The sequence below is a fragment of the Alosa alosa genome, chromosome 6, assembly GCF_017589495.1.
Source record: "Alosa alosa isolate M-15738 ecotype Scorff River chromosome 6, AALO_Geno_1.1, whole genome shotgun sequence".
NCBI lineage: Eukaryota > Metazoa > Chordata > Actinopteri > Clupeiformes > Clupeidae > Alosa > Alosa alosa.
The window spans coordinates 1,923,852-1,949,107 of NC_063194.1; the positions used below are offsets into that span (position 1 = coordinate 1,923,852).

Below are 25,256 nucleotides of genomic sequence, written 5' to 3' on the forward strand. Positions count from 1 at the left end.
GGTGAACACATCCAAACTGAAAACAGATAAGATAACTGTCCACTGGTAAAGATTCATTTTTTGCCATAAGATATGGGGAATATGTTTTTGTCAATGCTGCTGCCATTTAATCATATTTGTTGCACCTTCAAGTTCAAATTAATAATAGGCTACCATACCTTTATTTGTTGCCTGCTAGTTTGTAGCGCTGCTTCACAGTAGACAGTTATTATAACCAATAGCCATTGTTACAGTCTGAATCCACCAATGAAATGTACAAACTAGCTGTTTGGGCTGATGCATTATGGGTAGGTCAGGAAGAGCTGCTGGAGGACGCCATGTGCTTTTGAGCAGTGAGGTTGAATGACAGGCTGATGTGTGTATTTTGGAGGTGTTTGTGAATTACCTGGAGTAAATAATCGAAGGACAGAAACAGAAATATGTATTGCACCAGGCACTGTATTCGAGCGGCGTTGCGAACGGTTGTCCAAACACAACGGTAAGCAATAGGAATGATGATGTAACGGAGATATCAGCCGGCAGAGTCGTTGTGCAAATGCACTCCATTCAACTCAGTCAAGGACAGTCTGTTTGAAGTTGATGTGTTCTGTCCTAATAATGCATGTAATTGCTAGCATTTATGAAGTGGGCTGTCTTGGGCGTGTCCATTAGATAAGGTATTAGTCTGTAAAATGTTTGTAATTCCTAATCTTATATTTGCTAGGTAACTACGGTGGCTAGCAGTCTACCTCAGTAAATGTTACCGAAACGATACTGTGCTAACGCTTGAGCACGTCCACAGAACTAACAACATTACTTGACTGAAGCGCTATTTGCTGGGTCTTGTGAGGAAGAAAATGTCTCCATGTCAGTCCCTGGTGTTTGCGATCAGCTAGTATTTTACAGCTGTCTTTCTTACACGGTTAGCTCACGTTAGCTGGCTAAGATGCACCAACAGTGAACTAACCTGGGCTAGCGATACATTAGCTTGCTAGCTTGCTGCTTAACAATTCGTCAGCTAACAATATAGTTATATCAAAGCCAAGGTCATATTACCATCGTAGTCCTTCTAAGTTATTGAAAAGACATGTAAAATATGATTGGAAGTTGATAGCATGAGCGTACATATGGAAATGTTTCAAGAACATACGGCTAAAATACTCCACTTGAACACGAATGAATTCTTGTTTTGTAATTGCAATGAATTGTGCTGTTGTTGAAGTGGGCAGGTTGTCCCGTCATATTTCAGTGGGATTTTTACAAGTCATGATATTTTTGTTTAATTGGACATTGTAAATCGTGGACATTATTCAAAGTCTTTGTTAGGTCTGGTGAGTATTGTGAAGTGAATCTGTTGATCTTTCATTCTGTAGGTCTAACATCCAGACACCAGCACTATGTGCCATCAGAACGCTCAAGACCAGTCCTGCCAGCACATCGGATGCCATAGCCACCCCCCATTTGGACGGTGCACCCAAACAATACTCACCCAAAATTCAGCAGCTTGTTAATGACATCAGCAGCCTTACCTTAATCGAGGTGTCAGACTTGAACGAGTTACTTAAGGTAAAGTTAGAGGGAAAATTAAATGATATTCTCAGAGAGAAAGAAAGATAATTCACACTGTCTGTTCATCTCTGTCCTAGAAAACCTTAAATATTCAAGATATTGGAATGATGCCTATGGGCGCAATGGCAGCAGCAGCACCTGCAGCCACGGTAATATATGCCTTTATAATTTCAGTGTATTGCTTCTATACATTCAGATGATGCACTTCTTCACTGAGAAAATGCAAACGTCTTTGTGTATGATAATGTGTCCTTAGGCAGTAGAGGAGGAGGCGGCAGTCCCAGCCAAGAAAGAGAAAACTCATTTCACTGTCAAATTGACAGCACTCAGTGCTGCCGAGAAAGTCAAACTGATCAAAGAAGTCAAGAACTGCATGCAAGGCCTGAATCTCGTACAGGTAAGATTTCATTTTGATTCCTTTGCATCCAATTTGCCTAGATTCTAGGCCATGGAATATCAAATGGACATTGCTACAGATATTACAATCTTAACAATACAACAATGGTAAACCTCCTACAAGAGCATGATGGCATTGTTTTGTTAGGAGAATCAAGCCATACAGCTCTTCTATTAGGAGGTTTACCAATTACTCTTAGTTAACTTACCCAGGTTTGTCACTAAACCACGTACTTGGAATACCCTCCTGGTGTGTGTAACAGTTTTTTATTATGGGTTGTGTGCAATATGGAGGCGGGGGTGGTGAACCAACGGTAACGTCCCTGAGTACTTTTACATGGACATTAATATTCTGATATTAACCGGGTTAATAACATATTCAGAATACAACACTCCCATGTAAACAGCATTTTCCGATTGCCTTAAGTATTTTCCGATTGCTTATTCAGAATAAGCAATAACCAAAGTAAGGTATGTGGAGTATTCTTATCTTATTCACAATATTGAGGTACTTTCTAGGCATGTAAACACCTTATTCGTAATATGATCTCCTATTGTAATATTCACGTTATTTTGTGACAAGCACAACATTATGGTAAATAACAACACATTCTTTGACGCCCATGGCATTTCTTGTGTCGCCACCTTCTGGCGGCAAAGTTTCAAACTTATTTATGAGCGGAGCTTCAGAAAAGATGTCGTGAATGAAGAGGAATGTAGGCTACATTTTGGGGCAAGAAAGAAACATATAAGACAGCATAGAAGCGACATATGTGGCAGTATTAGCTTAGGTAGTGATAAGGTTACTATGGGAACATTTATAAATGGCATATTCTATTAAGAACTCATGTTCACACCATATTCAACACCATATTCACAATATTGTCTTATTCTGAATGAGGTCAATACTCTGAATATGAATGTCCATGTAAACATACTCACTGACAATTGGCCGACTTGGTTTTGATTCCCACCATTGCATGTTCACATGGCTTTGGATAAAAAGCCTTTACTAAATATCAGTCAACTTAAGTCAATATGTGTTACATGCAATGTGTTTTTACCAAGTGGTGGGTATATGTGCACTGGATAATTGTGATGACAGTCTGTTATTTACTGTTGTGATAGACACAGCTTGTGTTGTACTGTGAAGGCATTTATTTGTGCAGCATGAGACCTATATACGAGGGACAATATATTGTGTACCGTATTGTATCATACTCTGATGTTTAAAGTTGTCACATTAGTAGTAGCACTTTGGTGATTAAGTTTTAACCATACCATGAGTCATTAATACTGAAAAGAGCTTCAGGAATACTGTAACAACTTCATTAAAAGCCAAGTCCCAGTTAGACGCCCTTTTTACTGGCCCAGTGTGGCTATAGGTGTGGACAAATAAATCCCTCAATTAGAAGCCTGGTCTGGTTTTTAGGGTAGTTTATGTATAAAAACCTCTTCATCCCCACCAGATCACCCGCTTGAGCTAGTTCTATGCTGCCTAGATTTTGCATGCAAGTTAGTAGAGGGTTCTGCTTAAAACATGCAATCTCCACTGATTAAAGACAGTTCATAAATGTATGAACTTCTATCAATATGGACTTGCTATATAGACAGTTAGAATCTCCACAATCGTTCAGTTCATTTTACAGAAACATTGAGCACCAAAGTATGGCTACTGTCAAATTCATTCAGATTTACTAGCATGGTACAGAGGTGAAAGAAAGTAGTGATTTCCTACCTTTGGTGGCCAAGTCCGAATATGTGTCTATTCTTTGATTATCTATACTGTATCAATTTGATTGTATTTCCCATCTTTACTTCAGACAGGTTTGTGTGACGGTAATGAAAGGCCTGACTCCTAGATGCCTCTCCCAAATATAAGCAAGATGAGTTTGCCAATTTAAGCAACGTGTGCTATCGAGCTAATCGAGTTTTTATGGTGATGGTGAATGAATGAATTCATTGTGCCAATGTAATTTTTAATGTAATTTTCTTTCTCAGGCCAAGAAGCTAGTGGAATCCCTGCCTCAGGAGATCCGTGCGAACGTATCCAAAGAGGAGGCTGAGAAACTGAAGGCTGCCCTGGAGGCAGCAGGGGGCACTGTGGAGCTGGAGTAGACCAGTCCGACCTTCATCCGACCTTCATCTGTCTCTCTCTCTTTTTTTTTTATAACGAAAGGAATCTAAGGAAAAGAATTCATAACATTGCCACTTAGCCCCACGCGTGACTGGAATGGGGTGGTCGAACTCACAGACTGAACTGTACTAGGCCACGAGCCTGCAAACACTCGGTACCCCGCCGGCTGCTTGTCTGTCACTCACAGCCCCCGAGAGCTACTGGTGGGACGATCCTGTGCAGATTGTCTGTGTCTGTCTGTCTCTCTCTGTGCGTCTGTCTGTCTGCCAGGGAGCAGGGGCTATAGCTCGACACGGGACATGGTTGACATTGCCTGAGGTGAAATAAACATGGTCATGTAGAACTGTAGATTGTGTCTTAAAATGGTTACCATCTGAAACTCGTGCTAGACAAAGGTATCGTTATTCCAGGTGTGCAGATGCATATAATTACAAATGTGACTCAAGACTCCGATATAACCAGAAAGCTGGAGAGTACTTTGGAGCACTTTGCACATCATTTTTCCCCAAGGGCTGACCGTCAAAGTAGTTGGAAGATGTCAGCCACAGAGACATACATATTTCTCTGTATCCAGATCAAACCCTTTTAAGTTGTGTAAAGGTACCAGTCAGGTGATGAACTTCAACAGGAATAAAACTTGAACACAACCCTTCTCGAAAGGGAGGCAGAGATGACTTGTGTGATGCGGCTTGAGATTGGCCTCCAGTTAAATATTGATTTAGTTTTATTTACGGAAGTTACATTATCAAGAATCAACAATGTAAATAGAGAAACCACTCAAGTAACAATGAAAAAGGTCATTTTAACACAACCTTTAACCCTGAGCAAACCCCTCTCAAAGTGGTCAGGAGGGGAGGCATTTCAGGTTTGCCCCTGTGAAAGGTTGGATGTAGTATATACCAAGCTAGTTAGTGCCTTTTACAGGTGAACAGAAGCGATGCTGGAACTCTGCTGTTATGGGTCATGTTTATATGCAAGTTCCCCACTAGGATGCAGAGAAGATCAGAATTGATGTGGCTGGATTACTACCATTTCTGTAACAACAGCAGGATTCCCATAACTGATTCCTCCCATAATTAGTCCCTCATCTATGGAAAAGCTATAGGTCCAAGCACTGAATTGATTACTAGGTTTGTGAGTTGGTAGGACTTAATATGGTGCATCCCCTTAAATTCATTACACCACATCAGCCTCACACGTAGGCACAGGCAACCGGATTTCTGTCTCCAGACCTGCACTAGGGCTGGTTGCCTGAGTGTCAAGTTTCAGTTTGACAGCATATCCCACTCTTCTGATTCAGCATGACTTGCCACTCAACCAACTCATTCATAATCACTCCCTCCTATAGAGTGGGAACCCTCCCCAATACAATGTGAATGACACTAAACTATTGGAAAATAGGCCGATTGAACTTGAGGGACTAATGAGCAGCTTTGAAGGACAGTGCATATTACCCACACTTAAATCTTAGAAGATTTATGTGAAAATGTTTTATTTATACAAATCTGTCTGAAACCAGGTTCAGATGCATTTTAATAATATTTCAATATTAGGTCAAGACAACATAACAAGGTCAAAGGGTTAGCAGCGACGACTTCTATTTTTATGTCAGTCACGTACACTTCCACTCCGAATCCAGCTGCCCCCTCTCTTGGCAAACCAGCACATGCCAAGGAAGACTTGTCCCTCCAAGAGCTTGACCACATGCTTCTCAGTATTCTAGAATCAGAATTTACAGGACATATGTTTAATAAATTAATTTGGAATTGCAAATTTGATGAATGGTCTTACCTGGCTGTTAAATAAGTCTTGAAGTGTCCTTACATAATTGTAAATACATAAATTGTCCAAACATTCTTGGGGATAGAGCCCTCTGACGAGCCGTAGTCAAGCAAACTAACGCAACAGCTGACCATGAGGCACTCCTTGAGACTCGAGCATGTGCTCACGCCCAACTAAAGACGTCGTGTTGGAACCAATAGTTCGACCCATGTGTGGCAGCGTGGAGCCGAATTACATACACGTTTGGAAAGAAGTCGTATCGAGTGGTCTTTGTCGACTTGAACTCACAGTATAGTCATGCAGTCATTGTGAGTTATGGGGTTTCAGATGGAGGTCAGGCCGACAAAGAGTAGTGTTTTGTCATGTGATTATATTGTGTTATTTGGTTAAATCTGACCTATATGGGCTATGACCCGTCTTACAGGCAATTGAAGTGTAGTGCCTTTGTCCGAAGACACCCCTTACTTACTATCAACCATCACCCTCGAGGTGAATTAATAGCCTAGCGGCTTGGGGGGAATTCTCTAGGCAGGTCCGGAGACGCGGCCTTAAATTGCATCGGAAGGATTACATTTTCATTGCAGTTCATTGTCACCGAGGGACACATTTGACAACATGCAAGAGCAGCGGATTTCGCGTTGGTATTTTGGGGGAATTGCCTCTTGCGGCGCTGCTTGCTGTACCCACCCACTGGACCTTATCAAGGTAACGTTACAAACGTACAAAGTAGGGTTTTATCAGCACATGCCCTTGCCAGATGACCAGGCCGCACCATCGCAGAGTGACTGGCACGTACGCCATGAGGGCATTCCTTATAGGCAACATGGGCCACTAATAATAGAAAAGAAATTCACTTTAATGCCCTGTTCAGCAAGCAGGGCAAGACAGATCCCACACTGCAGGATTACACAGTTGAACTGTCTAGCAAAATTAATTTGTTCAGATAGGAGTAAAACTAATGTTTTGTCCATGCCTCTAAATTGATTGGTGACAGCTTGTTGATTTCATAACAGTAAGTGATAGGCCTACACTCTGCTGGATGTTGGCTATCTGCCTACCTCAGGAGTTTCCTTTAGGTATCAAACGGTGAACAACGTTATAGATTATGCCATCCCAAACTTCCAACATTTGTAGATAAGCGGTGATGTGTTTTCTCAGTGTGTGTCATTGTGTGTATTAGAAGTGTCCCCACTCTTTGTGACCTACCAAAGGTGCTCCTGCAGACCCAGCAGGAGGTGAAGACCAGGATGGTGGGCATGGCCGCCCACGTAGTGCGCAGCGATGGCGTACTGGCCCTCTACAGTGGCCTCAGCGCCTCAGTGTGCCGCCAGGTCTGATGAAATCTTTCTCTTACACACTCACACACACTCTGCTTTAACCAGGAACCCAAATCAGGCCTCGCTTTTACACACACACACACACACACACAGCCAACAGCCAACATCTCTGTCTCTCACACTCTCACTCACTCACCTCTGACCCAGAACCTAAATCAGAGCTCTTTCTCTCACACACACACACCTTCTCTCTCTCTCCCTCTCACACACTCACACACCTCTGGCCGTCACTCACACACACAGACCTCTAACCAGGGTGCGATTTGTGTAAAAACCAGAGGGGGGGATGATTTTGAATAAGTTTGTAACCCCCAAAAAAAAAAAATGAACGAACGATTCATAGCCTAGTAATGTCATGGCTAATAATACCCTATATTATTTTTGCCACCTTTGTAACATTTTAGTTTTAGTTTACCGTGGTGTATAAAGGTGTTTGAGTCGTGACTCACTCGGATCTTTCACCCGTGTCTTTAAATTAACCCATGAGTCGCGAGTCTCTAGTATCAGCGGGGCGGGCCGGTTACGTTATGTTGTTATGAGTGCGAGTCAGCCGAATCAGCCGGCTACGTTGTCATGAGTGGATCTTTAGAGGAGCGAGTAACTCCTCGTCAAGGTGAAAAGCAAACCCACAACAAAAGCCATGCTTTCACTTCTGAAATAACATATGTTCTGCACGCATAGCCTACTTTAAAATGCAATTAGGTCGCGAAGACAGTCCGAAACATTGCAAGCTCTGTATGGAGAGTAGGCTAGCCTACCTGGGTCAGTCGGATCAGCCAGGCGGGCCGGTTACGTTGTTGTTATGAGTGCGAGTCAGCCAAATCAGCCGGCTACGTTGTCATGAGTGGATCTTTAGAGGAGCGAGTAAATCCTCGTCAAGGTTAAAAGAAAATCCACAACAAAAGCCATGCTTTCACTTTTGAAATAACATATATTCTGCACGCATAGCCTACTTTAAAATGCAATTAGGTCGCGAAGACAGTCTGAAACATTGCAAGCTCTGTATGGAGTTGCTTGAGTAGCCTAGCCTACCTGGGTCATTTGGATCAGCCGGGCGGACCCGGTTACGTTATGTTGTTATGAGTGCGAAGTCAGTCGAATCAGCCGGCTACATTGTCATGAGTGGATCTGTAGACGAAGCCGAAAGTAGCCTAATTTCTACTCGTGTCAAGGTGATAATAATGATAGGCCTAATGAGAATAGTAGTAGTAGTAGTAGTAGTAGTAGTAATAATAATAATAATAATAATAACAATAATAATAATTTATTCACTGCAGGGCATTTCTACGTTCCTATTTCTATGTCTGTGAAAGTCAAAGTCAAAGTCAGCTTTATTGTCAATTTCTTCACATGTTCTAGACATACAAAGAGATCGAAATTACGTTTCTCACTATCCCACGGTGAAGACAAGACATATTTTACCAATTTAGGTCCACAGACAAACATAACATTCAAGTAAACAAAAAAGTAAGTAAATAAGTAAATAAGAGGGCACATATAAGTCAATTGCTTAGGCTAGGTTAAGACAATAAATAAACAGTCTGGCTCAAACTGCTTTCTTTCCCGTGAGTGGGTGGAGGTTTTGATGCGATTATATTATATTATATTATATTATATTATATTATATTATATTATATTATATTAGGCTACCTAACAGTATAGCTATGATTAATAATAATATTAGTTGCCTAGTATTAGCAGCCTATTAGAACAGATTCCTAGTAGCCTACTATTAGTATGTAGTAGTGGTAATAAACATTGTAGCAGAGTAGCATTAGACCTAGGCAAACTTTTCTAATGTTAACAAAACAACAACAAATAATTAATTATTATAATATAGGCTACCCTCTCTGTCAATAAGATCAAAGTTTCTGAACATGAGCACCAAAAAGATGAACAATGTTTGGATGCACTTTGACCAGGAGAGCAAAACTCTAAAGGCTAAATGCAAGTACTGCAAAAACCTGGTTTCAAATCATGGAGGATCCACATCCAACATGAGAAGGCACTTAACGAAATGAAGCACCCCACTGCACTGCTTGAACGTAGGACTGAATTTCTTTGCGATTTAACAATACTGACTCAAGTGACTCATTCAACCCGGATCAGTTTAGTGAGTGACTCAGAATAACCCGGATCCTTAAAAGGAATCGAGTTTGACAGGCCTAGTGGTGTATGACTTTAAACAGCGAGTGTGCTTGGTATGATGATCAGCTCCTCTAATGCAGGGTAGGACTACGTTTTTGACAAGCATACAAATTCACCTTGTTCTTGCCCCATCTGAAATGACTCCTCTACTTTTGCTGCCTCCATCCTTTCTGTATTTGTTGTGTAAAAAAACGTTGTATATGATGGCACTGAAGTCTTAAGTTAGTGAATTGGCTAACAGTGTTAGTTGGTAACCAAATAGCCTACACATTGCGCTACACGCTGCGTAGGCTATGTGCATTCTCTCTCCTGCTGATTTGCGTTCAGTAGCCAAGTGCGTAATATTGCAAAAGTTGAAAAAATAAAAGTGTTTATTGTAGCCTACAGAATATAAATAGCCCATCATACTGTCAGTTAATTGCCTACAGTGCAGTGAAGAGTTTGGAGAGTAAAGGGATAGGGCAACTTGAAGTTTTATGAAAACCAACATTCGTTTTTGCAGTACAGATTATTTCTAAAAGTTATTTGTCTACTACTGGCTGATTTATCAAACGAGTGCTTTCTCGTTCGTCCTCCATAAACTACAGGTGTTTCGGATAGAGAGCCATTGAATAAGCGATGCCAAGCAATTTCTGTAACACTTTTTGTGACATTCAGCAAATATCTCCTCATTTAATGTAGGTTCCTTCGGACAATAGGCCTACGTTCTACTCTACGTGCAGTTGTCCTCCATCTCAGTTGCATCAGTTTTCTAATTTTGAAGGTTCTAAAACATTATTATGCTTTACTGACTCCTTCTCGTTTTCTTTCATTTGTCCAGCTAACTTTTCCATTGAACCTAGCCATTTATGATGGATTACACACTCGACATTCTGAAATGTCCTGCACGATCAAGACGGCTAAGATGGCTAAATTTATCTCTTTCACCTGCTTGTCGTGGAAGAATCACATATTTTGTAGTTTATGCAAGTTCAATGTGGATTTTAGATCTAAAGTTGAATGAACGAGTACTTATGTCCTTTTCATTTCTTACAGGTTGGGTCGTTGTTGCCCATAATACGATAGCATTGTGCTAATGAATTATGTCATTGACATGTTTGAAAGGCTTTTTAGAACAATTAAGTGACTTATACTCAACAGTGTGTATTTTCTTTGCCTCCCCTTTCGAATGCAAGATTCAAATTACTAGACAAAAAATGATATCCCGAGAAAAGGATATTGAGGGGTACAGCTCCATAGACCTCCATTCATTCTGCACTCGCCTGCGAGCACCCTCACATGGAATCAATAGGAACTGCAACCAGTCCAGTAACCGGAAGTAACCAGACATTCTCTGGTCGCACCCTTTCTTTTACTGTCTATGGTCGCACCATGTGTGTTTTTAGAAGCGCAACGTTGAAAAGGGTTCCGCCTGAAACAGTGTCGCGCGGCACAGCATTCTGAACGTTGTGTAATCAAATACACCGGTATGGCATATATTCTGATATGGAAGGGCACACCGGTATGGCATATATTCTGATATGGAAGGGCACAATCAATGAGCTAACTAGTTTCTTGACTTATGCCAATTCCACCACAGATTATCTTGCTTTCACTATGAAACATAACAACAAGTCCATTGACTTTTTAGACCTCACTATATTTAAGGATATATTAGGCGGTATATTAAAAATTGATATCATAATGAAACTATACACCAACAATTTTTTTTTTTTCCCCAGACACACTTTTTTCAGACACCAACCTGTACTAGTCTAATACAGCACGACATAGACATCGGAGACCGCAGCCTATTCAGCAGAGGTTTTATTGTGTTGCGCCAGATAAACAGAAAAGTTTGGAGGCCAGTGTCCAGTACCTTCTTGATGATAGGTTGGCTAAGCCATCCTATTCAAGCTGGGCGTCGCCATGCTTGTCATAAAACCTGATAACATCTTTTGGTTTTGTACTGATTACAGGAAAGTGAACATGGTGACAAAACCAGACTCCTTTCCATTACCCCGAATAAAAGACTGTGTGGACCAGGTTGGTGCTGCATGTTTTGTTAGTAAATTTGATTTGTAGGACTACTATCAAGTACCGCTTACACCTCGAGCGCAAGAGATCTCCTCTTTTATTACACCATCCGGTCTCTATTCGTACAGCAGGATGAGCTTTGGACTGCTCCTTCCACTTTTCAGCGACTCATGAATAGTAGGGCTGTAACAATACACCAACCTCACTATTCGGTTTGTATCACGATTTTCGACCCACGATTAGACACAAACCTCGATTTCTTTTTTTGGAGGGGGGCTAGACATGTTATTAAATATTTATTACAATTGTATTACAACTCTACCTTGAAGCCTGGAAATATTGTAAACAAAGTAGCATAGTTGGCTAGCTTATCATATTCTACTGATTGGACTGTTCAATTTCCCCATGTGTGTTTAAGTTTCAAGGTAATATTGTTCTCCTTGGGACAGGCTCTTTTGGGAAACATTGGTATTGAGATGATCAGTCAACTTGAATGCAAGAGTTTTAAACAAATATGTGCAGCATGCTAATGATGCTAAGCAGATTTAATAGGTAATAATAGTACCTAAAATTCACAAACGACTCAATGACCCTCTTCTACCACCCATTGGATCTGGCATAGGGAACCTCACTGAGCCTCTCTCGCAGTTTGTTGATTTCTTTCTAAGACAGCATGTACCATCATACCTTGGGGATACATTGGGGGTAAATTTGATCAAGATTATTCTTTCGAATAATTTCTTTAAATACTCTGATCAATTCTATTTACAGCTACAAGGGACGTACTGCAATGGGTAGCGCCTTTGCACCTTCATATGCCTGCTTGGTGATGGGTTATTGGGAAGAAAAATATATCCACAACACTGAAAATAACCCCTTCTACTCCAAAATATCATTATGGCGCAGATACATTGACAATGTCCTTCTATAAGTATATATACTCTTTTGATCCCGTGAGGGAAATTTGGTCTCTGCATTTATCCCAATCCGTGAATTAGTGAAACACACTGCACACATTGAGGTGAAGCACACACTAATCCCGGCGCAGTGAGCTGCCTGCAACAACAGCGGCGCTCGGGGAGCAGTGAGGGGTTAGGTGCCTTGCTCAAGGGCACATCAGCCGTGGCCTACTGGTCAGGGTTCGAACCGGCAACTCTCCGGTTCCAAGTCCGAGGCGCTAACCAGTAGGCCACGGCTGCCCCAGATATGGATATGGGGGATATGGATATATTCTGATATGGAAGGGCACAATCAATGAGCTAACTAGTTTCTTGACTAATGCCAATTCCACCACAAATTATCTTGCTTTCACTATGGAACATAACAACAAGTCCATTGACTTTTTAGACCTCACTATATTTAAGGACGAGAACAACACCCTACAATCCACAATTTACCGCAAACCACTCAGTCGGAATACTTTATTAAGAGCGGACAGTAATCACCTGCCTCATCTAGTTTGCAACATACCAGTGGGCCAGTTCTTGCGAGTTAGAAGAAATTGTAGTACAACTACCGACTTTAGTTTATGAACAACGCGGTTATGACCAAACTGACATTAACAAAGCACTATGTTTTTTTTTTTTTTTAAAACGGCGACGAAATTGTGAATTTCCAGAGCGTGTTACTCCACACTCAGCAATCGACTCCTACTGACTTTCCCCTGAAGATGGCAGCAAAGATGGCAACATTTCCGGAACGGTACTGGCTTGACTGACTCTCTATCCGACCACATAAAGACCTCGGGATACTTCGGTTTGGCTTTAGGGACCCTCTACTTACTACCACGTAAGTGTAATGTTGTTTAGAACTGTAGAAGAGGTATAAAAATAGCGTTTTGTAGCGGCGAAATGATATGCCCGCGTCACTTCCAGGCTAACGAGTTTTGACTAAAAACGGTAACATCGAACTTTCTCAAAACACATCCGAATGACATGATTTGGATGTCAACTCAACGTATGTACTCCCAATCATCCGTAAATTGATCTAAAGTGCATTTTACTCCGGATAATTCCTTTAAAATACGGGTATCTGAACGCAAGACCGCGATTCGCACCCAAAACTTAACATATGCCATAGCGCGACATTACACGGAGGCCAATCATGGCTCTCATTAAGATTTTGGGGAATTGAGAAAATCACAGCCCCACCCAGGGGTGGTGATATTATCAAAAAACTCCTGTGCAGGGAAGCTTATTGGATACATGCACTTGGCACTTTAGAACCTCTAGTCCTGAATGAAGAACTAAATCTATCCTGTAAATCTATTTTTGTAATGTTAACTACGTATTTGTCTAACTAACAATGTATTTGGAACTATGTATCAATCACTTTTGTATGATTGTATGACTATATATGATTGTTTATACGTATGCTTGTTGATAATTTTTATCACTTTTCTGGTTTGTGGCCAATTTGCCTTTAATGACTAAGTGTAGCTCCTTGGTAGCTTTGGGTGTATCTTCAGGTAGCCAACGCCCCCTTTACGTTCAATCACACCTGTTGATAATCCTTATTAGGGCCTTACCCCCCATTCCCTCCAAGGACTAATGAAGATGTGACTACACATCAAAACGTTAGTCAAAGTTAATGATGTTTTGCACCTTTTAGTAAATAATAAAGAAAATTAAGAAGACATCTGAGCAGCACCGGCGTCCCTCTCCTTCTCTCTAAAGCAGCGGTCCCCAACCACCGGGCCGGGACATTCCTAACCGGGCCGTAGCCTACGACAAGAGTTTAAAAAAAATGCATGCAAACTAAATAAACTCTCAATTTAATTCGCAATAATGTCACATTCGCAATAATACCCACTGACGATGTTGAGCCAGATACCTCAAAGAAAAAGAAGGGGTCATTCAATACTTAAATATGACGAAGTCATATTTAAAATATGGTTTCAAGAGAGACCGTGACTTGCATGCACCAAGTCCTTTATGTGTGGTATTTGGCATAAGTTGTCAAACTAAGCAATGAAACCATCAAAGCTAATTCGACATCTAGAGTCCAAGCATCCTACACTTAAAGACAAACCCCTTGAGTTCTTTTGAGCGCAAGAAACGCGAGCAAGAAGGACAAAAACTAGTGCGAAAGCAACCACATCGGTGAACGTGGCTGGGCGCTTAAAAGCCTCATAGTGGCTAGTCGGATTGCTAAATCTAAGAAGCTCTTTACTATTGGGGAAGAGTTAATTCTGCCTGCTGGTAAAGGCATGTGCAATGAACTCCTTGGGGAGGCTGCAGCTAAAAAAAATAGCTCACTGCTTTCTGCAAGCACTGTCTATAGGCGAATTGATGATATGTCAGAGGATATTGAGGCACAGTTGTTAGAGAGGGTGAATGGGTCACCGTGGTACGCTATCCAAGTTGGTTGGTTGCAGGTCACTGGCCAGAGTGTTTGAGTTGCGAGAGCCGCTGCAGAGATTTCTTACAGAAAAAAAGTCACCGTTAGCTGCATATTTTAATGATGAGGGCTGGGTGTCAAAACTCGCTTACCTGTGTGACATATTCGGGTTGCTTAATGACCTCAACCTGTCACTGCAGGGGAGAATGACGACTGTCTTTAAACTGGCAGATAAAGTCGCTGCATTTAAAGCCAAGCTTGATTTGTGGGTGTAACGAGTGGATCAGGGTGTATTTGATATGTTCCAAACAGAAGTGGGGGTTTTGGGAGAGACTGAGGCAGGGCCCTTTCTCTCGCAGCTGGTGCGCGATCACCTTGTTGCGCTTTCAAATGAGTTTGAGCGTTTTGAGAAAGATCCACGGCAAACCAATGAGTGGGTCCGCAACCCATTTGTCAATATCCCTAATAGTCCTAACTTGTCAGCGCAGGAGGAAGAGCAGTTGATCGAAATTGCAAATGACGGTGGTCTTAAGAGTGTGTAGGCTATGAGGAAACTTCTCTGGCGGGTTTTTGGATGAAAACCAAAGCACAATATCCCGAGAGAGCCGTAAAAGCGCTGAAAACGTTGCTACCATTTCCCACCACGTATCTATGTGAGGCCAGGTTTTCGGCAATGACTGCAACTAAGACCAAATTGCGCAATCGACTGGACATTTCAAACACACTGAGGGTGTCACTGTCTTCCATTACCCCCAGATGGAACCTTCTTGTTGCAGGGAAACAAGCACAGGGCTCCCACTGATTATATTCGTAATGCACGTTTAGTTCCCATGTTTTGTTAGCCTACCATATTTTGTTAAGCATGTTCACACATGATAGATGTAGCTTCAAGTTGTTCAATTTTCATAGTTCATATTGTTCAATTTTCACGTTTTTCACATTTTTAAGAGTTTGTTACCTTCACTGTTCATACATAACTGGAGCTAGTTCTTTTCAAGTAATGCATGCACAACACAGAACATGGAACCCCCGAACCCCCCCACCCCCCACCGGTCCGTGAAAAAAAAAATGGGAATCAAACCGGTCCATGGTACATAAAAGGTTGGGGACCCCTGCTCTATAGTGTTAATTTTGTCACCTATTTTTAATTTAGTCATAGTCTTAGTCTTGTGACGAAATGTCCTTTTTAGTCTTTGTCATATTTAGTCATTCAAATATCATTTTTATTAGTCAAGTTTTAGTCGACTAAAAAGTCTCGTCATTTTAGTCTAGTTTTAGTCAAAAGAAAAACTAAAGGTATCTTAGTCTTAGTCAGTTTTAGTCAACACATTTTAGTCTTTTTTTTTTTAAAACAAATTATTTCTGATTACCATTTGAGTCAAATAGTGTTTCACACATCTCAATTTTCCAACAATATTGTGTGTCCACAGGGCTACTCGTCTGTTATAATTACTCATTCTGATTTTTTGTCAGTCCGTATGTTTACATGCACAGGTAAGTCGAGCTACAGTTATAGCTCGGCTGGGATTTGACCATAGACAGTAAAAGATTTGACTGGACCACTGTCATATTCAGTAGACCAGTGTTTCTCAAAGTGTGGTCCGGGATCACCAAGTGGTCCGCGAGCAGACGTGGTAAAATATAATATAGATGAGTTGTTTGCCAAATAACTTGTAGTTAAATCCAAACAGTTCTGCAACACTGTCTATGTAAGATATGCCAGTTTAAATCATACAGAATGAATCCTCTGACACAATAAGCAGTGCAAAGACAATAAGCAAGGTGGTTCAGTGAGTAGGCCTATAGACTAATTATAGGCTACTGTTGAAGTAGGTCTAATCTTTTTTTTTTTTTTTAGCTAGGGTTAGTTAAGTGGTCCTGAAACTGAAATAGTTTGAGAAACACTGTCGAAGGCCAATGTATTAATGTTTTACTCCGCCTCGCTAGATGGCGATATGCGCCCAAACACAACACATTCCCCAAACAGACTCTCCATCTTAGCCATAGCTAACTTGCTAGCTTAACTTTCTATATTAGCTTACTTGCTAGCAAACTTTGCATCATCAGTCTAACTAGATGAATAGTTGACATTACATGCTGAACATTTTCGTATGGACATTCTGGGGGGATGTTAATTTGTATGAGAGCGCCAACTTCTGGGTATGTAGCAGTGGCATAAAGCTTAGGTAGTTAGCTTGCTAACTCTGGCAGAAATCTCCAGTGTTCTTGTTCCATGTAGTTTCGTGTTGCAGCCACAGGTTGCAGCAGCAGCACGTAGACTAGCCTACAGGAAAGCTGTTGCATATGAACTCATTCGAATATTTTGAAAAACGTGAACAGCTAGATATTCTGTCTTCTCATTTTGTAGACGAACATGAAGGGAGATTTTATCTTAGTTTTTATTTCATGCAAAAAACATTTTAGTCTCGCTTTTTCGTCAACAATAATGCATCTTAAGATAGTCTTAGTCAGTGTTTCAGGACATTACTGACGCCTCGTCATCGTCTCGTCTTAGTCATGAAAAAAAAGGTCGTTGACGAACATATTTCCTCTCGTCTCGTCTGACGAAATTAACACTACTGCTCTAAAGTATCTGTCCTGGCCTGGTTGCATCGGATTGTCGCTAAACGACAGAAGCGCGGAGAACCTTCCTTTGTCTACAGATTTAATAGTAATTTACATGTAGCTAGTCGTCTTCTATGCGTCCTTGCTTCCACGATTGTGAATGTTTTATTTGAATTGTGTTGGCCGAGTCGCGCGTGTCCATTGAACGGGGCAAGGAGAGGGGGTTTGTTGAACACATAGGGCCTAGTCTACAATGAGAGGTATGAAATTATGATTTATTTATGACTTTTTGGACAACGTAGGCTACCGGTAAATAAAGCATTGCTTATGCAGCCGTGTAAGCTGCAAAGCACTGCGTGAAACACTAGAAAGGATGTGTCGCGGTTCTGCCTTTTCACACCGCGACACAGGTTTGTGGATATGAGTATCGCGATTTCGGTTTTGAATCGCATATCGTTACAGCCCTAATAAAGATTTGTTGCCGAGTTGGAGGAGTGCGCAGTTTATCTGTATGATGTGGTGTCCTATGCTGACACCTGGCAGCAACATCCGGCTGTCTTGGCCTGCAGGAGGAGCTGTGGAGGTTCTACCCAAGTGGCTAATTGATGGCCTAATTGGAGGGTGGATAAAACCAGTGTTCTCCAGTTGGCTGTCTCTCTCTTGTGCACACACTCATGCTCACACTCTCGGCAGTGCTGGCTGCAGGCCTGCTCACTCACCGTTTGCACTACACATCCACATGATGACTTACACGACAGGTTTGCTTTGCCTTACACATACTGACTTTGTAGATATAGAATTTAATAAATATACTTTTGTTTAAAATATACTTTGGTGTGGTCTCCCATTCATGTCATGCTGACTCCGAGCCAAGTGGTTACGACACACACACACACACACACACACACACACACACACACCTACCTCTCTTACCCAAATCAGAGCTTAACAACCATGCTTTACACAGCTGACTGACATGAGTGGGGTGCACGCTTTTGACATTTGGTCCCATTAGATTCCAATACACAAGATGTCCAATGCTTGCCAGTTAAAAATGACGCCACTGATGTGTTTAGCAAGTGTCGGTGCACTTATGTCGGCCGCTATGTGCTAAGGCCTTAATAGTTGGTAACCCTAAACAGCTCAGTGATCATCACAAAATTCATCATCAGTGATTGAGTAAATTAACGAGCACTGTCTGTCCCTTACCCAGCTCACCTACTCCCTGACGCGCTTTGCAATCTATGAGACTGTACGTGACATGATGGGCAGTGAGACCGGAAGACCCATGCCCTTCTACCAGAAGGTTCTACTAGCTGCTGTCGGAGGTATGCTGGACCTGGAGTAAACTCAGTAGTGGAGTACATACTTCCATAACAAACCATTTGTGATGTGAGACAACTGAAACTTCATGTCAGTCATTCCTCCTTTTTCTCCACGTTTTTTGTCCCTTACAGGACTGACTGGGGGTTTTGTTGGTACACCTGCAGACATGGTTAATGTAAGGTAAGTTGATATAATGGCATCACATCCAAGAGCAAGCTTCATTATTTCTTTCATTTTTTTTTTTTTTTTTTTTAATTGATTATAAGGCTGGGCAGTATATTGATATTGTGAGTTATACCAGTACATACAAGATGTATAGTTGGGACAATACCATAAAACCGATACATTTTTTATTTCAAGAACCAATTTATATTGCGTATCTCCGTCCAGCCATCCTTGTAAATCAACCACATTTAATTAGCCATTTTTATTGCTTCATGTTACAGGATGCAAAATGATGTTAAACTGCCACCAAAGCTCAGGAGAAAGTAAGTCTTGAAATGACATTTTGACAAGTAACTAACTTGACAACTGGACCACTCGTCTTTAAATATGTATTCTGAGAAATAAAAAAAAAACTTAACATATGTTAAATTGGTTTATCCTTCAGCTATGCTCATGCACTGGATGGCCTTTTTCGAGTCTGGAGAGAAGGTATGACTAAAAACGAGGTTAGGGTGAAAATGTCAACTTTTTCAGAACTTTTTTTTAATTTAGTTCATCTTTAAGTTAGCTGGGAAAGAAAACACATGCACTCAGCCGCTAACTGCAAACATTGTTTAGTTAGCGTCTGGTCTGACGCTACTGCAACTTTGTTCAAACTCTGTCTTGTTGTTTGGGACAGCCGTGGCCTACTGGTTAGCGCTTACTTGTAACCGAAGGGTTTGCCGGTTCGAACCCCGACCAATAGGCACGGCTGAAGTGCCCTTAAGCAAGGCACCTAACCCCTCACTGCTCCCCGAGTGGTGCTGTTGTTGCAGGCAGCTCACTGCGCTGGGATTAGCGTGTGCTTCAGTTCACTGTGTGCTGAGTGTGTTTCACTAATTCACGGATTGGGATAAATGCAGAGACCAAATTTCCCTCACAGGATCAAAAGAGTATATATACTTATACTATACTTGCTCTCAGTGAATGTATTGCTGTTTTTCTCTTAGAGGGCATTAAGAAGCTGTTCTCAGGGGCCACCATGGCCTCCAGTAGAGGCGCTCTCGTCACCGTTGGACAGGTGAGGACTTACTGTTTACTCGAGTACATCAAGGCTGGTTTTATTAGTTAAGTAGAAAGAGGTTTATTAAACAGTCCTGTTCACCATTGTCTCCATCGTTTAACATTGTTACTATTGTTTGTTTTGGTCTACGCAGCTCTCGTGTTATGACCAGGCCAAACAGCTGGTTTTGGGCTCGGGAATGATGAGCGATAACATTGTCACACACTTCCTGGCCAGCCTCATAGCCGTAAGTCAGCAGGCTTCCACTTAATAGCAACTGTGCTAAATCTTTTTGTTTTGAATTTAAAAGTACTGAACATGAAAGATGGAAACACTTGGGTGTACCATGGCTAGTAGGACGATCTCATAACATAAGAACTAAATGGTGATTTCAGTTTGTCATACGCCCTGATATGACCACACCCTTATTCATATTATTAATCTTCATAGTTAAATAAGTCATATTCTTGAATGAAAAATATTTTTTCCTGCAGGGCGGCTGCGCTACTATTCTCTGCCAGCCTCTGGATGTGCTGAAGACTAGACTGATGAACTCAAAAGGGGAATATGGAGTAAGTGTGTATGCGCACTCAATCCTTTTTAGATCACAATTTGCTAGTATGATTCGGGCCTACCCTATCTGAAATCTGAATGACCTGTATGTTTGACACATTGAAATGAGTCACATTTATTTTAGGACTGTAAATAACGATCATTTTCATAGTCGATTAATCTGCCGATTATTTTTCTCGATTAATCGATTAGTTGTTTGATCGACAAAATGCCAGGAAAAAATGCCTTGTTTTGTCCACATACCAAATATATTTTTTTCACGGTCATGGAGGAGTAGGTACAGCTGAAAATATTTAAGTTTAAGAAGCCACAATCAGAATTTTGATGTATTTTCCATCAAAATTATACTATGCAGGTTTAGGTAGGTTTAGTATACTATGCAGGTTTAGGTAGTGTGTAGAGCTCCCTCTAGAGTCGCGATGTATTTATATGTTACTCTGCTGTTGTAATTAGCAAACGTCTCGCAACTTATCCCCCCTGTACACAATGCAAATGCTTTTGCTGTGAAGGTGAAGGATTAACAACAGGCAAAAACTATCTCCAAAGAGCTATATCTACTGACAAGGTATTTTTCATGATTCTCACGAGATTTGGCAGGACACCGCTCTTGGAAGTTGCATGGCTGGTTTTCTCGGTAGGGACTCGCTACGTCTATGCTGTATAGCTGTCCTAGGTGAACGATTTGCCTATTATTGTTTACCATCAAATTGTCTGAAAAATACCTGAAACTGCATAGTATACTGTAATGTACCTTTAAGATACAGCTCTGCACAAAACTCTTGCCTATGCATCGAACTGTACAAATGGTAAATACAATTTCTAGAATCTTGAACCATGTATTGAAATTCCAGGGGGTGGTCCACTGTCTGCTGGACACTGCGAAACTGGGACCAAGGGCTTTTTACAAGGTTTCTATCTCTGACTACATATTTTGACCACATCCTACATTTCTCATTTCAGTCCCTTTGTTTCTGCTTTTCTGTTCATTTCGGTCTGTACTTGCTTATGGTCAGGCTGGGATTTAAGCATGCTTCCTCTCCTCAGGGTCTTGTTCCGGCTGCAATCCGACTGATCCCTCAGACCGTGCTCACTTTCATCTTCCTGGAGCAGCTGCGTGCGCGTTTTGGGATCAGGGTCATCACCTCGACGTGAGCGCTCATCCTCACCCTTATCCTCATCCCTCTTCCTCAGCTCTGTGGACACTTGGGGTCCAGCTGGACCTGCCTTTTCCACGGAAGACAGACTCTGCCCTGTTGGTCCACTTTCTATTCATAAACGGACATATACTTTGGGGAAACCTCTATGGATCTCTGCTTCATTATCATACATTATCAATCTTCACTATTTGGGATGTGATGCATATAGTAATGTTTATCTAATGGTGTCAGTTTTTGAGGCTATGGTGAGGCAGTTGGATAAGTTGAACGATGTTTGTGCATTTCATGAAGACCACTGTTGACTGCCTGTTTCGTCCTGTTACATGCACTGATATTAATGATGTTTCACAATGATATTGGCTGCACTGCTTGGGTAACTCAATCTTAAGGGATCAGGGAAAGGAAATGTGAAGGGTTCAGATGCAAAAGCCTCTAAATGCCACCTATGTCAAAAATGAGATAAAGATGGTGAGGGGATGCTCTCCACACATAGTATACGCTAATCAAATAATTTAACTTCTAAACCCACTAAATACCACTCTCTTCCTGGTCTGAAATATCGATTTATAGGCAAAAACCTATAGGAGCCTGAATTTAAATGCTCATTTAAAAGAAAAGTGGTCAGATGGATTTAGAGGGTTTTGCATCTGAACTCTTGATGTGTTTTTTGAAAAAGATTATGCTTTTTGAGATAATTGACTATGTTGCTGGATTAAATGTGAGACTGGAACTCATTTAATTGTCATTATTAAAATAGTCTGTTGAAAATAGTCTGCCTCACCCAAAGTATGCTCTTCACATCCTAATGTGTTATTTGGCTTTGCCTATTAAACTTGTGTGTTGAGTTTATTTAATAATAAAATAACTATTGTGTTTTGCACCTTAAACCATATGGAATAACTTTTGTAAGTAGAATATAGTTAATATCGACAGCCCATTGATGCTTTATTTGTCGCTGTCCCTCTAGGGGGCAGTGTTAAGCTGTGAAATAGGCCTTTGCAGCACAAGGGATTGCCTCAGAATGAAGAGCTGACTCCAGCTTAGGATGTTTCCACAGGGGATGGGCAGGCGAGAGATTTTGGGCTATAATTTCCTTGGGGTACACATCACTGAAAATCTTTCTTGGTCTCTCAACTCCTCCTGTCTGGTGAAGCGCCTTCACTTTCTACGAACCCTGAAGAAAGCACACCTATGTCCTAGGATTCTAACTGACTTCTACCATTGAGAGCATACTCACTAACTGCATCTCTGTATGGTACGGCAACTGCAACGCTGCTGATCGCAAGGCACTACAAAGAGTAGTGAAACCTGCCCAAAGGACTATTGGCTCCCAACTCCCCTCCATCCACGACACATATCATAAACGCTGTACAAACAAAGCCAAATCCATTGTCAAGGATGCACCCACCCAAACCATGGTCTTTTCAGTCTACTCCTGTCTGCGCTCCCGCACCGGCAGGCTCAGGTACAGCTTCTTTCTAGAGGCTGTAACACTGCTGAACAAAACTACACCTCCTGTCTAGCATTCGCACTTTAGCTGTTACTAGTTTACCTGATTATTTTTTATTACTGCACTGTTTACATGACTGTATTGTACTGCATTCCTGTTTACATTTACTCCTACACTGTCCCCATACTATACATTATATAATTCTGTATGGGCTACAGGCGCTTGCCTTAAGCCTATGTAGTAGAAACTGTCATTTCACAAATGGCCTGATGCCTATAGGCCTACTGTCGATAATTAGGGCCCTGGATGAAACGGTCATCCTCACTGCATACTGTTTCCTAGTAGGCTATTGCATTGATTCAGTAGATCACTGGAAGTTCATGGATACAGCTCTTGCAATAGGGCAAACTAATCACAGAGCTTCCCCGTATTTAAACATTTGGCCCCCAATATTTTAATCTATTTTCACACTGTGCCCAAGAACCAAGTTCTTTACTCACCAATACCGCTGGAGTCATACTGTCCCGACCTTAGGCCAATACAGTCGTTTCTCCACGGCGATGTCCTCGGTCCAGGCACCAGTGACACTCCAGCCTAATCCCCAGGGCAAAAAGGCTCAGGGTTAAACACTTGCTCAAAAATAGTCTATCCTGCTATGCAAGCTGCAATAGTCTTCACTAAACAATATGGTTGGAATAAAGCTGTGCTCTGCAACCCAAATAAGCACGGCACTCAACGTCTACTACACAATACGTGTGGATCTCTCCCCTCTAAACATTCGGCCAAGCATAGGTAGGCCCAAATTACGTACGTCAATGGCCATGTTCGCTAATTATGCAGTCAGCATGACATGAATGGGAGATCACACCTAAGTATATTTTAAACAAAAGTATATTTATTAAATTCTATATCTACAAAGTCAGTATGTGTAAGGCAAAGCAAACCTGTCGTGTAGGTCATCATGTGGATGTGTAGTGCAAACGGTGAGTGAGCAGGCCTGCAGCCAGCACTGCCGAGAGTGTGAGCATGAGTGTGTGCACAAGAGAGAGACAGCCAACTGGAGAACACTGGTTTTATCCACCCTCCAATTAGGCCATCAATCAGCCACTTGGGTAGAACCTCCACAGCTCCTCCTGCAGGCCAAGACAGGAACAGACAAAGAAGCCAGACAATCTCATGACCAGCAAGGGAGAAAGAGGCGAACCCAGCACTGTTTGCATAAACATAAGCATGCATGTGAAACTCAGCTTTGGGTGATTCATAATCCATGGCCAGAAAATGAATTGCTCTATTCAGGCATTCCAAAAAAGGCAAGGTGTTAAATGAATTATCGCATGAAACATATTTCTCTCATGCAGGGATTAGGTATACTCACCTGCGGTGACAGCAGACAGACCAGAGATAACGAGCATGAAGAGATTTTCAAGTCATTGTCAGAACAATGTTTTTAAAATAAATGATAAGACTTGTACGTGAAATCATACAGCTGATTTAATAAAGCAAAAAGGCATCACCTGAACATGACTATAGACTACACCTGAAGTATAGACTTTTCAAAATGCCTGTCTTCATCTTGTTATGCTCTTCCAAATTACGTGTAGCAGGTGCTCTCAACATTTGGTGTCAATGTCTTTATCTCTCTACTCTGAACTACCCATGGCAATGTAGAGAAGAACCATTTTAAATTATTTCTTTGACTAGCAGTCCATCTGCAGTAGCCTACCTAATCTAATCTTTGCATTCGTCACACATACAGTATGACCTTTTCCACCAACAGAGCCGGCTCCATTCTGGTTCACGCTCCAAATATTGAACTGTTCGGAACATTACGTTCAAAAATAAATCGTTTAGGAGCCTGTTGGTTTAGAGCTGGCACCAAAAATAACTGTTGAGTGGGCGTCATTCTACATCAAACATAGAAACTCCTCAACTTTTAGGTGAGATTCACCTTCCAAAATAGGTCACCCACAAGATTTGTGGCAGATTTGAGGAGATACTAGTAACCAGTGAAATTGAACATTGTACATTAAGCTCTTTTAAAACCTTTTGGAAGTACACATCGTTCTAGTAAATATGTTTTAAATGCAGTTGTTTATTAAGCTACTCAATTTCAAAGAAAATACAAATATTAATATATTTGTATTAATATTATATGTTTAATATGAAATATGGGCAGCTATTGGTTGTGTACAACGTGGTGCCAACCCTTCTCGTATAAAACTTGCCCCACTTTTAGCCTTTATTTGGTGTATTTGATCAAACTACGCCCACACTA

The 25,256-nt window shown here is 41.3% G+C and overlaps 2 protein-coding genes across 3 annotated transcripts; both read left to right on the top strand.

Annotated features, from left to right (window-relative positions):
* Positions 1-293: 293 nt before the first annotated feature.
* Positions 294-4,429, top strand: mrpl12 (mitochondrial ribosomal protein L12). 2 transcript variants are annotated; one of them, XM_048245175.1, is made up of 5 exons: positions 294-478; positions 1,353-1,545; positions 1,626-1,697; positions 1,805-1,945; positions 3,946-4,429. In XM_048245175.1, the coding sequence occupies exons 1-5, from the start codon at positions 420-422 to the stop codon at positions 4,060-4,062; spliced, it is 582 nt and encodes a 193-aa protein (XP_048101132.1). In that variant the 5' UTR covers positions 294-419; the 3' UTR covers positions 4,063-4,429. The 2 variants fall into 2 exon arrangements, with proteins under 2 accessions (XP_048101132.1, XP_048101133.1); XM_048245176.1 differs by lacking the exon at positions 3,946-4,429 and adding an exon at positions 3,768-3,926.
* Positions 4,430-5,926: 1,497 nt separating this feature from the next.
* slc25a10a (solute carrier family 25 member 10a) lies at positions 5,927-21,657 on the top strand. Its single transcript, XM_048245165.1, has 12 exons — positions 5,927-6,171; positions 6,448-6,568; positions 7,075-7,194; positions 18,482-18,596; positions 18,726-18,774; positions 19,041-19,082; positions 19,205-19,248; positions 19,749-19,819; positions 19,956-20,048; positions 20,296-20,373; positions 21,226-21,282; positions 21,419-21,657. Exons 1-12 carry the CDS (start codon positions 6,161-6,163, stop codon positions 21,524-21,526), a joined length of 909 nt encoding a protein of 302 aa, XP_048101122.1. The 5' UTR covers positions 5,927-6,160; the 3' UTR covers positions 21,527-21,657.
* The last annotated feature ends 3,599 nt before the right edge of the window (positions 21,658-25,256 follow it).